The sequence below is a fragment of the Prenolepis imparis genome, unplaced genomic scaffold (genome assembly GCF_030444845.1).
Source record: "Prenolepis imparis isolate NDT839.2.m4 unplaced genomic scaffold, iyPreImpa1.0 SCAF_4, whole genome shotgun sequence".
NCBI classification, from domain to species: Eukaryota; Metazoa; Arthropoda; class Insecta; order Hymenoptera; family Formicidae; genus Prenolepis; species Prenolepis imparis.
This window is the reverse complement of record NW_028141162.1, coordinates 2,301,892-2,314,064: the sequence shown is the minus strand read 5'-3', so window position 1 is coordinate 2,314,064 and position 12,173 is coordinate 2,301,892. Positions and strand designations below refer to the sequence as shown.

Here is a 12,173-nt window from a genome sequence, read left to right as displayed (position 1 = left end):
TTCTATTACAGCTTCTATGCATATAATTTTAACATAGATATCTTTATAACAAAGATAATTAACATTATTAAGACCTGGTTCATAGTGAATAGATGCATGAAATGAGCAAATTGAAAATTTAAGTATAAACCTATAATGAAGGAGAAGACCCGCATGTATATATTTGTATAGTTGCATAAAAGGACAATGTGCATTTAGCTACACGATCACTTAGTATATTGCATAACTTTGCTAGTATATATAGTTTTTATCTATTTTTTATTAGTTATCCTTAAACACACACAAACACAACACACACATACATAGAATTCTCAAAAATTCAATTAATGCATAGGATATTTGTGTGTGTGATGCATGTAAAGAAGATAATAGCACAAATAGAAAAGAACATTCCCAATTTCTTATAAAAGTACTAAGTGCGTGTAGATTTAAATGTATATTGATAAAGTTCTAATCATATCTAATGTGGAACAGGTCTCATTTTATGCAGATACCAAAGTATTCGATTATTGTTTATTGCTAAGGATTTTTAAAGATTTATATTCTACCTTACGATAATTTACTTTGTTCTATTGACATGCGATATTATTGCAATCTATTGCAAACTTTACAAAGTAGCAATTCTTAATAAGTTAGAATAAGTTCTTATTAACTCTTGACCACAGTATACATTTTTTATCTTATTTATTAGTTTTTAATATATTGTTTCGTACTTTTAATGTATAAAAATGCATTTGTCAAAGCAGATAATGTTGAACTTGTATATTGTTGCATTTGTCTTTACATTTTATATACTACTTACAGCTGTAGGCAACGACATATCTCTGTATTCAATTTTTCTATTTCATTTACAATTCTTTGCGAACAAACGATATGGAATCTAACATATTTCTGAATTTGTGCCATTTATTATTAATATAAAAATAAATGTGAGTACACTTTCCTTTTCATGTTGCAATTGTAAATATACTCATAAAATAAATCGGTTTAGCTGTATAATTATTTCCATATGTGATATGTTCGTAAAAAAATATTAGTGTTATTTTTCTCGAGTATACATGATGATAAAATAATTAAAAAGTTATCACACTTTTATATATATATATATAGCAAACCAATATCCAAGTAACTAAAAAATAGTAAAATGGAGATATATTATTACCTTATAAATTTATCTAAGTAAAGTTAATAAGTAATCAAAAGAGAAATCTGTCTGCGTTGATATATAACAAGATGAAAGTTATGCAGATTTGAAAATCCTAGACAATTATAGGGGACTTGTCCCACAATTCATATTATATCAAGATTAGCTGTTCCTAAGTGCAAAATATAATTGTTGTGTTACTTGGACTTGTAATGTCTATCTCAACATTACTTATCAACTTTTGAACAATTTAGAGTGACATTTTCCAAAAAAGAGTTCAACAAACAAGATATGAGAACATGTAGAACGAATTATATAATACAGATTATAATAAAATAAAATGAATGTGATTGATAGCTAAATAAAACATTCATAATCCATTTTATAAAACCGACAGTATTAAAGTAAAATTTGATATACTTGAAAGAGATAGAGAGATAGATAGCCATTCTAATTCTGTTGAAAATATTTTGTAATGTAATGGAATCACATGTACATACATGCATATCAATATTTTATCTACATTATATCGAACAGTATACTTTGGAAAGTGTTTTGTGAGTATATCTTTTAAATATAATAGATCGAATATATTAATTTATTTTAATCCTGTACACATAACGGGGAAAATTCGTTTAAATATATTAATGTGTAAACATTTTTTAGATTTTTATACTAGTGAAATAGCCAAAGCAGCAACAAATTAAACTTTTTGCATAGTAAAAGCATCAGTTTTTGAAGGAGATTAAATAAGATTAAGATATTTATATAAACATATTTGTTGCTTCAATGGCTATATAAACAAGTTTTTATTGACCAATGCGATAATTTAAAATTGTTGAATATCTTTATACAACAAATATGATATAACAGATAGATTTATCCCCTTTCTCCATACTCAATATAGTGTAATAAGTAATTTTAGATTCTTAGACATAAAATCAGAAATAAAATAATATGAATGTGACAAGTTACAATGTTGTCCATGATATATTGTAAGTAGGTATTAAAAATCTAGTGGATTGTAAAAAAAATAAATAGTATCTTTCTGGGAAAGTATGTATTATAATTTAATAATTACAATGATCTGTTCATGTAGAATTATAGCCTAGTTTGAGATTAAAATTAGATTTAAGTGTGTGCTACATGTTTTAATCTTCTCATATGTAGCTCTGATCATTAACATGGAAACGTAACTTCTAACATGATTTTATTAAGTTTGCATCTGCGTTTACATCACATTTTTAGCTATGTAATATGAAATTATTTTAACAATGTATTTCTTTAATTAAAATATGAAATTATTTACAATAATATTTCAATTTATACACACACATGAACAAATTACTAAATTTCTTTCAAATACTATTTTATTTCAAATATCGAAATTTGATACTTGAAAATGATTTAGTACAATATAATATTTACAATAATTACTTAGAATGAATTTCCATAATAAGACTGATATTCATATAGGCAGTATCATAGTCATGCACAAATTGCATCATGAATATAATCACAATAACATTAAGTAAATCATGAATTATTGAGACTCTGCTGTAATCCAATTAAGACGAGATGTATGTGTTTAATATTTTACATTCTCTAAATTTATGTACTAGAATTAATCTCTTTTAACTAAACGATATACTTTGTTTTATATGTTCGTTGGTTTAAATGAGATTTAATAAAATCAAAATTATTCGAACTATCTAATGAAACAAAGTTTTTTTATCAACATAAGTCAAACAAAGTTTTTTGTCAATGTATGCAACATACTAGGCATGTATAAAGTGCCTTAATATTGTAAACGCATTTTCAGATAAAAACATATTTATCTCTTTAGATATTTGTACATTTCATTTCTAATAAAGAAATGAACAACATCAAACATTATAGTTGTTTAACATGCAATATCATACCTCAATTGTTATACATATCCAATTTACCGGCTACTTAAAAAAAAATGCTCGAAAGATATAAAATTATTGTACAATAGTATAAAGGTACTTATATACATTAAATATAATGACATGATTATAGGTGAATATGCATACATATATATGTATGTAATTTCTAAAAAGCATTATACATATCTTACACCTTTTTCATATATAGAATGTTTTTCTTACTAATATTCTCTGTGTTTTACACAAATCTCTATAGAGACTAATTTTTTATAAATCTACATTATTCAAATTGGCTGCGGATCCTGTTGGTAAATCTGGTGGTACAAACTTACCAATAGGTTGTATCGCTTCGCGTTGTTCGGCTAACTTTTTCATTTCTTGCCTAAGTTTATCTAAAATAGCATGATTCGGCTGATTAACGGCGGCTTTATTCTGCAAAAGGGTTATTTCTTGTTCCAATTGTTTCTTTTCCTTGAAAGACTTTACACTTCGTGATCCATAAAGACGCAACAAGGAACCCCAAGACAGTATATGCGGATGTATAAGTTGTAATATCGCTTGTGCTGCTCGCTGTTTACCATCTTTCTTATTACGGCAAACCTATAAAATATATACAAATATTATTATCATGTTAACAATAATTTTAAAAATATATAAAATGTCTTATAACACACGTACAATTCCTGTTATATATTTAACATTATTAATTATACTTATATATAAAAATAGAGGGAGACTTACGACAGTAGCTTCATGTTTTCCAACCGTCATTGTAAATTCATTTCGTTGGTGCTTCAATGTATTTACTGAATAATTAATATGCATATCTCCCAAACCATAGTTTCTTTGAAGGCAAGTTATCAAAATAGCATGCGGTGAAGGCTCCGTAGTTTTCGCACAAAACTCCGCGACACGCGGATCTGTGATAGATATTTCATCGAAGAATGAGAGATCCGCGTCAGAATTCCCTCTAGACGCTTTTATCGTACGACTAGTGTTATTTGATCCGTTATCTCCGCCGTTATCGCCAGAAATTTTATCCTTCATTTGAGGAATTAAGATTTCAAGCGTCTTCCGAGCTGCATTGGCTTTTGCTTGTTTCTTACTGCTACCGAATCCGCTTCCGTATTCCATATCATTAATACAAACTACCGCGGAATATGGTGTTGCCGCATTTTCTAAAAATGTATCAATTTCATCTTAGTAATAAATTTTATAAATAAATTTGACATAATAATAAATATTAAATATATACTATATTGGGTTGCATTATTAAATAATGTATAATTATACCTAATTCTTTAAATTTATATGTCGGTTGTTTCTTTAGCGCGTGTTGCACGTATTCATGAAGAATACAGACATAACTTTTGCCAGATGGATTCATTATCCAGTGCTTTGCAGGTCTCTGTCCATTATCATCTCCAGCAGCATTTCCACTGCCAGCTGCACTGGAATTACTGACGGGGAAAGTTATTAATTTTGTACCATCCGGTAAAGTTGGACGCTCAAGTTGCTTACGATGCTTTTTATTCTTTGTAAACTTTCGACGTGCTGACCAAGATCTAAAACAATTGAATTGGTCGATATCAATAAAACAAACTTTCCCTAATGATATAGCCATCTCCTATTTGATACTTACTGAAACCTCATTACTTTAATAGATTTAAAACGAAACAAAGATTGACAATAGTTCCTCAATTGCTCGCTATCTAACGAATGAGCCGCACGATTCTCTTGTATGGTTTCAATTTTTGCGCTGGGAAGACTGCAAGTCTCGGCGTTTGGTGCACGTTCCATCTCCTTCTTCTGCTCCTCTTCTTCTTCTGTTAACGCTCTTTTGTACTGAAGGCAAGGTATGGCACTTACAGGAACTTCGTGCTTCCTGACGCTTCCCGGACCGAGAAAATACGGCTTTGCTAAAGTACAAACTCTGCTTTGTTTATGAAGATATAATGGCATTCCACTATTGTGCGTCACTTGTACCCAACCCTCAGGGAGAACGTCAAAATGATTATGTCCAATTTCTAAACAAAAGAAAAATAAAAAGCAACATGAATATTAGATAATTATACAATGCAATATCGAGATTATAATTTATATAGAAATAGATACGAAAATTTACAAAGTTTATATAATATGATATACTATATTTACATACCATCTAAAACAAGTTTCTCCTTTTCCTCATAGGGTAAGCTATCTTTCTTGTCTCTTCTTTTTCTTTTAAATTCCTCGGGCAGACCTAATACATATTTAAAATAAGAAAATAAAAACTTGATTCTGTGTACCACATTAAAAAAAGAAGAATCAAGTAATCTTACTTTCTTTACTATAGAGAACAATCTGATCTCGAAAATGTGAAAATAATTATCTCGAATTTATACAAACATTAAAACATACCTTCTTCTAGCATTGCTTCAATTTCTTCATCCGGCACATCAGAATCCATACTTTCATCTGTTTCTGAATCATCATCAGAACCATCATTTTGTTCTGGATGACGATCTAGATCGTCCAGCACGTCAAATTGTCGTAAATCGTCGGAAGTAGTATTCATATCTATGTTAAGTTCTGGAATTCCTTGGTATAAACCATTGCATAAAGTGTCTTTGTCGATGCACATGTTTTCTCCATCCATAGTATCGCTACAATGACTATCATCCGGTGTGCCAAAAGACATAATAATACTGTGATCTAATTCTGTTGACTTTGTCTCCCAATTTTGATTTTCGCGCTGTGGGCATGAAATTGCTCCGCCATCCAACGTATTCTGATTTCGATTATTTTCACCATCTTTTGACACCGTAGCTTCCATAGCTGTCTCTTCTGTAGTAACTTCCATTGCATATGTGTGATGAAGTATCTGTTAAAATACTATAAAATGCAAATGAAAAGTTCAGATGCTTAAATAACAACTAATAGTTACACAAATAACAGTCCTATCCCACAATCTTTTACTTTCTATTATTTATCTGCCAGACAAAGCATCTGATTTATAGAACCTATATATCTGACTTCTGATCATAATAGCATTGACTTTTCACAATTGCATACTCGCATAGTATATAAAATTATAATTATACAATATATACAAATTAATTGATTAAATATAGCTAAAAATAACATAATATCCAGCAAACTTAAATCCGTAGATTAATACGTATTAAGCACGTTGTATGGCCACACCACTTCCACCAATGACACCAAAGTCCAATCAATTTGAAACCACACAAATGGCAATGAAAATTGGACATTTGCATTAGTGTTAGCAGTCTGGGGCCTATTACGTATCCATGAGAGTATATTGTACAAGTGAATCATTACTTTATCATCAGATTCTCTGGATGAGAGTTCCATCGCATTACTAAAACTCCAGATCTAGACAAGGACAACATTGAGAGATTGAACCTGTTACTAGCTGGAGTTCTGCGATAGTAATAATTAGAACCTTATACTTGGTCTTCAGCTCAGTAGACAAACATATGCTTGAAAATTATTCTTTATCAAATACATACAAAAAATCTCTGTATCAATATCAAATAGACTTTCAACATACAAGATACATAAACTTATGTAATACTGTTGGTCACATATATAATATCCTACATGAAATGAGTGATATATACAGGGTGTTTCATTAACTTTGTTGCATATATTTTTTATAAAATAATTATTAAAAATATCAATATAAACTTTTAAATTCTATTGAATAAAAAGCTCTTTCATAATATGTAATAAACAATATGTGAAATAAATTTTTTTATACAATAATTAAATTCATATACATACATACTTAAAGATTTTATTAATCTTAATGTTTTTTTTAAGTTAAGAAACATTCTTAATAATAACGCATACAGTTACAAAGATTTAAAGTACAAAGTTGACGTGGTGTTTTGTTATAGCATTAATGTTTAGAATTTGATGGAATTTTCAACATTTACTGAAATAAATAAATTAATTGTATAGAATACAATTTTTGGATTGAAAATTATTGCGAATATTTCAAGCTTTGTAATTGTCGATACGTTATTATATATATATACATATATTCACTCTCCCACTCTGTGTTATTATTAATATAAACATTGATAAAATTAGCATTATAATTGTGGTTTACAAGTGTAATAAACAGGATCACATTACGCTTACGCAAACGGTTCAACTTTTGTTCATCATGTCAACGATAACGAAATATTGAAATGCACGCTGCTTACCGACTATTAAACTTTATTTAGTTCCACCTGATACGTGGAACTGCATGATCTCTATAGGCATCTATATATAGTTCATTTTTACAATTTATAACATTATGAAGAAATGAAAAACAGGAGGAAACACGAAGACACAGTGAAAAAGAAACTGATCAGGTTAGATGTTAGATCATTTGGGAGTCAGAGCAGCCATTATTATGGAGCAATTATTGGTGCTTGTTTTATCGCAAGAAACTTTTAGGAACCCTAGAAATTCTCTATTTGACAGCCAATCGCTACGTTTGACAAGCTCTGAGAACAAATAAAACTGTACTAAATATATAATATTATATATAACATAATATTATAACTTACATATTTTATATATATATATATATATATATATATACATTATATAAATTATATATATATGTATATTTTTTATGACAAATGTAATACAAGAATTTGCCCAAATCACGCATGCGCGAAAAATCGGATGATATCTCTCTCGGCCTCCATTATTTCTTTTCTGTACAGATTTATTACAAAAGTCCATATTCTCATACGCAATAATATTTTTTAAATCGATTGGATCATTATAATATTCTGAAATATGGCAGACTCGTTTGACAACAATTCTCTTTACGACAATGATACCAAAGGAATTGATCCCGAAATAGCGGGGCTTCTGATGGTCGAGAAGCAAAAAGCGCAACTTAATGCACAGGTAAATTATTATGCATAAGCAAATTTTTTTATATAAATTAAATAACATCTAAAAAGTTCTACATCCTTAACGTTATTTCGTACCATTATATCTATTTTTGAGAAATTGCTCGTCTATTTGATACAAGAAATTCTGTTTGTAAAGTGAAAAAAATGTTTACACAAGTTTCCATATATTTTTTATTTAGATCCACGAGTTTAACGATATCTGTTGGGACAAATGCGTGGACAAACCAGGAAGTAAATTGGATGGACGCACAGAAACTTGTATAAACAATTGTGTTAATAGATTTATAGATGTTTCTGTCTTTGTAACCAGTCGTTTTGGACAGTATATAAATACTCTAGAAAAATAAGATTTTATAAAGCATATTAAGATATGCTATTGCATTGTTTAAAAATTACAAGTTATATACAGCAATAGTATAAGATTATTAAAAAAATATAACTACCTTTATATTTTATAAATTTAATACTTACGAATATATGTAATAAAATAATAGATCTATAGAATATTTCTATTCTCTGGTTAATATTAATAAAATTTTGTGTATATTTTATGTACTTTAAAATGTAAAATAAAAATTGTTGAATATTGACAAATCCAATATTTGTTACTTCTTAAACTTATTCATAAATAGAAATACATATTCATTATTTTTACTGTTGCATATATCACACAATTGAAATAATATTTCACAAATGCAATCGTACAATACATTGTGAAAACTGCTTTATATGTAGATGTGTGTGCGCATTCTAATATTTAATAGAGAATTTCACTTTACTCTCTTATATGTACATTTAAAAAACTTAATTATATACAGTCCATCTAACATCAGAAGGCTATAGGTCTTTGTGGAAGGCACATATTATAAAATGCATCTTTTTTCCAAAAATCTTTTGTTTTCCATCCACACCATCCTTTATTTATTATGGTTGGTAAGTGATCTGTGCCTGTGTAATGTGGATCCAGAATTAAGAATTTTCCCTCTCCGGATGATTCATCATAAGTAACTCCCAGAATTGTGTGAGCTAATACTCCCCCACCTACAAGATATAAAAAAATTTTACAGAACAGAATGGAAATATTTTGTTAAATATATTCAATTATATCTGTAGAATATAAAGAAAGAAATTACCAATCATGATAGGTGTACCCTGTGTATCAAAGTGATTTACAAGTTGTGGAATTAAGGCCGATATCTCCTCTCCATTTGACGCACAAAGTATTTTTGCATCTATATTAAGGAGAGTCTGTAGCACAAAACTTATTTCAGTCGAACCAATCCACTGTTTACTGCCAATGAACGTGGAAGGTTTATCGCCTATGTCGACTAAACATTGTTGTATTTTGTAATGAGAAGGTATTGGTACTTCAGTATAACCTTGTAATCTACAATACATAACATAGTTTATATATATATATATTAGTAAAAAAACTTTGCTACACTGTTTAGCTTTGTTACTTTACTAAAATATATAGTTATCTCATTGACATTTTATTACCTATACCACGAAACAATAGTTTGGAGAGATCTATAAGCACATCCCCATCCATTATCATCAAAATTATCTTGCATATAGTGATGATATGCGTACAAACCATCCACAAGACTGAGTTTTCCTATAACTCCTAAAAAAATATGTTATAGTAATAATATAATCATCTCAAAGTTGTGTAATAAATTTTCAGTGCTTAAACATACCTTTATTTAAAAGGACTTGATGAGGATTTATAAGTATTTCGTTTGCCTGTATGTCGAGTTTTATAGCATTTTCACGTCGAAAATATGGTTTTGTCAAATCTAATACTAGAGCCTTGTGTAAAGCCTTACGATATTCCACTGAAATTATACTGGTCTGTATAAAAGCAAATAGATGACACGTATATTACTGTGCATCATTAAAAATGTGCAGTAATGTTAATTATAGTACTATGAATGATTTATAGAACTTGACAATGTGAAAATTTATTATATGACTAACCACAGCCAAATATAATAATGATAAGAGAGATGTATCTTACTTGTGCTGTCATTAGTAGAATCTCCAGGATATACTATTGTGAAGAAATGCCCACAGCTTCGAGGTTTAAAATGCATGACTTCTGGTAACTTTGCCGATAGTTCTATATCTTCAAACTGGGGATCTTGTTGCTGAATTTCAATTAATCTAATGTTCCGACAAATGGATTCCACTAAAATTGCATGCAACTCGGCTGATGTCGCATTTAAATTCACTAATGACAATGCATTGATATGTAGATTGCATTCTGAACTGTCAAAGGATCCTGCAACAAGAGTATCAATAAATTTAAAATATAATGTATCGATATCTGCAATATTTACAAATTATATTTTTAACAAATCATATCTTGTTTTGCAATACTTACTTTTGATATGCTGCAAGACAGGAGCATATCTGATAGATTCTTCAGAATTTTTCTCACCTGACATTTTCAATAACATGTTTGCATGTATAATATTCTATGAAAATTAAAAAGATAATCAAAATATATGTAAAAATAATAGTTTTTTAAAATATATAAATTTTGGAAACATACCACAGGTCCAGTATTATGGTTTACATTAGTTGATGCAATTGAAGATTTCTCATGTTCCTTGGATATGGATAAAAAATCTTTTAACATTGTGTTTTTTAAACTGTCATCAGTTCTAAAGAGATATATATTGTTTAAAGGGAAATGTATTCCTACTTTTCCAGATGCAATCTACAATAATGCAAAATTGTGCAATATGTGTAATGTATACAACTATATGAAATACAATATTAACACACATGTCAAATGAAAAGATAATCTTACATTTTTTCGTGACTCTTGTAAGGCTTCTAATATGTTTCCATCCTGAGCAACTAATGGAAAAGTTGCTTGCAATCTAATGTATATAAATTGTTGAGAAAGATCATCTTCACTAATAATACTGAGATTATTAACAGTTTCCAACTTTTGATGCACATAAAAATATGCCTGCATATCCAATGTATTGCGTGAATATTTTAAAAGTAAAGGATTATCCGTAATATCAATATCCTAAACAAACAAATATGTATATATTATCTCATTGATTCATCCAATACTTATATTTTTTGTAATAAATTTTTAAGTAAATATTCTATAAATACTTTGAAATATATATATATATATATATAATATTTATATAATCACCTTAAAGACATCAGGATTTATTTCTTTACATTCACCAACGTGTAAGATACCACAAAAATAAATGTCTGCAGGTAGATTGAATTGCAATGCTGTATAATCAATTTCGCTTTCATTCTCACAGTCGTGCGAGTTTATACTGAATGTAAGGACTATTAATGTATTATTGTATATAATGCCATAAAGATAACCAGTTGCTGCTGTTTCCATACATTCTAATCGCTGAAAGTAATATTCAAATATTAAATATATTATTGTATTTTCAAGTATATTAAGCGAAAAACGATAGTAACAATGTCAACGGATAAAGAATCTCTATTTGACAATGTGGATCAAATATTTTTGAATTATTATTGAAAGAGGAACATTCGTTTACCTGCAGAACGTTCGACAAAATCTGTAATTGCAATGCCATCGTGTCGCAAGAAAATCAAAGATAAGATTACGATCAGAAATGCTTTGAACTGTCAACGTGAGCAATCACCATATGGAAATAGCAGGAAATTACAATTTCATTCTGAACACCATCTAGATTTCGAGGTTAAATCTGTCAAAGTTGCTAAAAAGTTTCAAGAAAAAAGCATAGCAAAATTGTTTTTTTCCAAACCATCTACCCTTTCAACTAAATGTCAATAATTTACTTCACTTATTCGGGAAAAGGAATTCACTCATTTCGTGCGAATCTGTATTTTTATTAATTAATTTACGAAAATTCCTTTTTAAATAATAGGGCGCCTTATCTGAAACAACATCGTATGTACATACATACACATGCAATTTGATGGAAAATCATTTCATGCAAATACGACTTTAGAGTTGACGCATTCGTTCGAAAATTCACTCCTTGGACTAGCTTCGACCGACCAATCGGGGCAAGGAAATTCGTTTTCATCCTATCACCGCCGTTGTCACTAGCGCATAACTAGGGACTCTAGGCGGCGGCGGACCAATAGCGACTCTTTTCGCGCATGCGCGGGGAAAGAGAGAGCCACCTATCGCGATCATCAGTC

General features: G+C 29.2%; 3 protein-coding genes across 5 annotated transcripts; 1 reads left to right on the top strand and 2 right to left on the bottom strand.

Moving 5' to 3' along the window:
* Positions 1 to 1,982: 1,982 nt before the first annotated feature.
* Pasha (microprocessor complex subunit partner of drosha) lies at positions 1,983 to 7,432 on the bottom strand. 2 transcript variants are annotated; one of them, XM_083035240.1, is made up of 7 exons: positions 7,275 to 7,432; positions 5,458 to 5,920; positions 5,216 to 5,299; positions 4,697 to 5,081; positions 4,348 to 4,619; positions 3,796 to 4,232; positions 1,983 to 3,654 (listed from the first exon to the last, which is right to left on the bottom strand). In XM_083035240.1, exons 2-7 carry the CDS (start codon positions 5,897 to 5,899, stop codon positions 3,322 to 3,324), a joined length of 1,953 nt encoding a protein of 650 aa, XP_082891366.1. In that variant the 5' UTR covers positions 5,900 to 5,920; positions 7,275 to 7,432; the 3' UTR covers positions 1,983 to 3,321. The 2 variants fall into 2 exon arrangements, with proteins under 2 accessions (XP_082891366.1, XP_082891365.1); XM_083035239.1 differs by having other exon boundaries at positions 1,984 to 3,654; positions 5,458 to 5,931.
* A 311-nt stretch (positions 7,433 to 7,743) lies between these two features.
* On the top strand, positions 7,744 to 8,579 carry Tim8 (translocase of inner membrane 8). The gene is made up of 2 exons (XM_083037208.1): positions 7,744 to 7,977; positions 8,165 to 8,579. Exons 1-2 carry the CDS (start codon positions 7,864 to 7,866, stop codon positions 8,330 to 8,332), a joined length of 282 nt encoding a protein of 93 aa, XP_082893334.1. The 5' UTR covers positions 7,744 to 7,863; the 3' UTR covers positions 8,333 to 8,579.
* An 18-nt stretch (positions 8,580 to 8,597) lies between these two features.
* On the bottom strand, positions 8,598 to 11,920 carry Ufsp2 (UFM1 specific peptidase 2). Of its 2 annotated transcripts, XM_083037201.1 has the most exons (11): positions 11,805 to 11,904; positions 11,540 to 11,722; positions 11,167 to 11,385; positions 10,804 to 11,031; positions 10,543 to 10,710; positions 10,372 to 10,465; positions 10,006 to 10,269; positions 9,686 to 9,823; positions 9,486 to 9,612; positions 9,119 to 9,372; positions 8,598 to 9,026 (listed from the first exon to the last, which is right to left on the bottom strand). In XM_083037201.1, exons 2-11 carry the CDS (start codon positions 11,576 to 11,578, stop codon positions 8,815 to 8,817), a joined length of 1,743 nt encoding a protein of 580 aa, XP_082893327.1. In that variant the 5' UTR covers positions 11,579 to 11,722; positions 11,805 to 11,904; the 3' UTR covers positions 8,598 to 8,814. The 2 variants fall into 2 exon arrangements, with proteins under 2 accessions (XP_082893327.1, XP_082893326.1); XM_083037200.1 differs by having other exon boundaries at positions 11,540 to 11,920.
* Positions 11,921 to 12,173: the final 253 nt, after the last annotated feature.

What these genes read in the sequence shown, in the direction of transcription:
- Tim8 (XM_083037208.1), top strand. Translation starts at nt 7,864, where the DNA reads ATGGCAGACTCGTTTGACAACAATTCTCTTTACGACAATGATACCAAA. An exon ending in AAGCGCAACTTAATGCACAG is followed by an intron (nt 7,978 to 8,164) that starts GTAAATTATTAT and finishes TTTTTTATTTAG; the next exon opens with ATCCACGAGTTTAACGATAT.
- Ufsp2 (XM_083037200.1), bottom strand. Translation starts at nt 11,578, where the DNA reads ATGGCATTGCAATTACAGATTTTGTCGAACGTTCTGCAG. An exon ending in TGTCTTGCAGCATATCAAAA is followed by an intron (nt 10,270 to 10,371) that starts GTAAGTATTGCA and finishes CTCTTGTTGCAG; the next exon opens with GATCCTTTGACAGTTCAGAA. An exon ending in ACTATTGTTTCGTGGTATAG is followed by an intron (nt 9,373 to 9,485) that starts GTAATAAAATGT and finishes TATGTATTGTAG; the next exon opens with ATTACAAGGTTATACTGAAG.
- Pasha (XM_083035240.1), bottom strand. Translation starts at nt 5,899, where the DNA reads ATGGAAGTTACTACAGAAGAGACAGCTATGGAAGCTACGGTGTCAAAA. An exon ending in TGAAGCAATGCTAGAAGAAG is followed by an intron (nt 5,300 to 5,457) that starts GTATGTTTTAAT and finishes AATATGTATTAG; the next exon opens with GTCTGCCCGAGGAATTTAAA. An exon ending in GAAAACATGAAGCTACTGTC is followed by an intron (nt 3,655 to 3,795) that starts GTAAGTCTCCCT and finishes TATATTTTATAG; the next exon opens with GTTTGCCGTAATAAGAAAGA.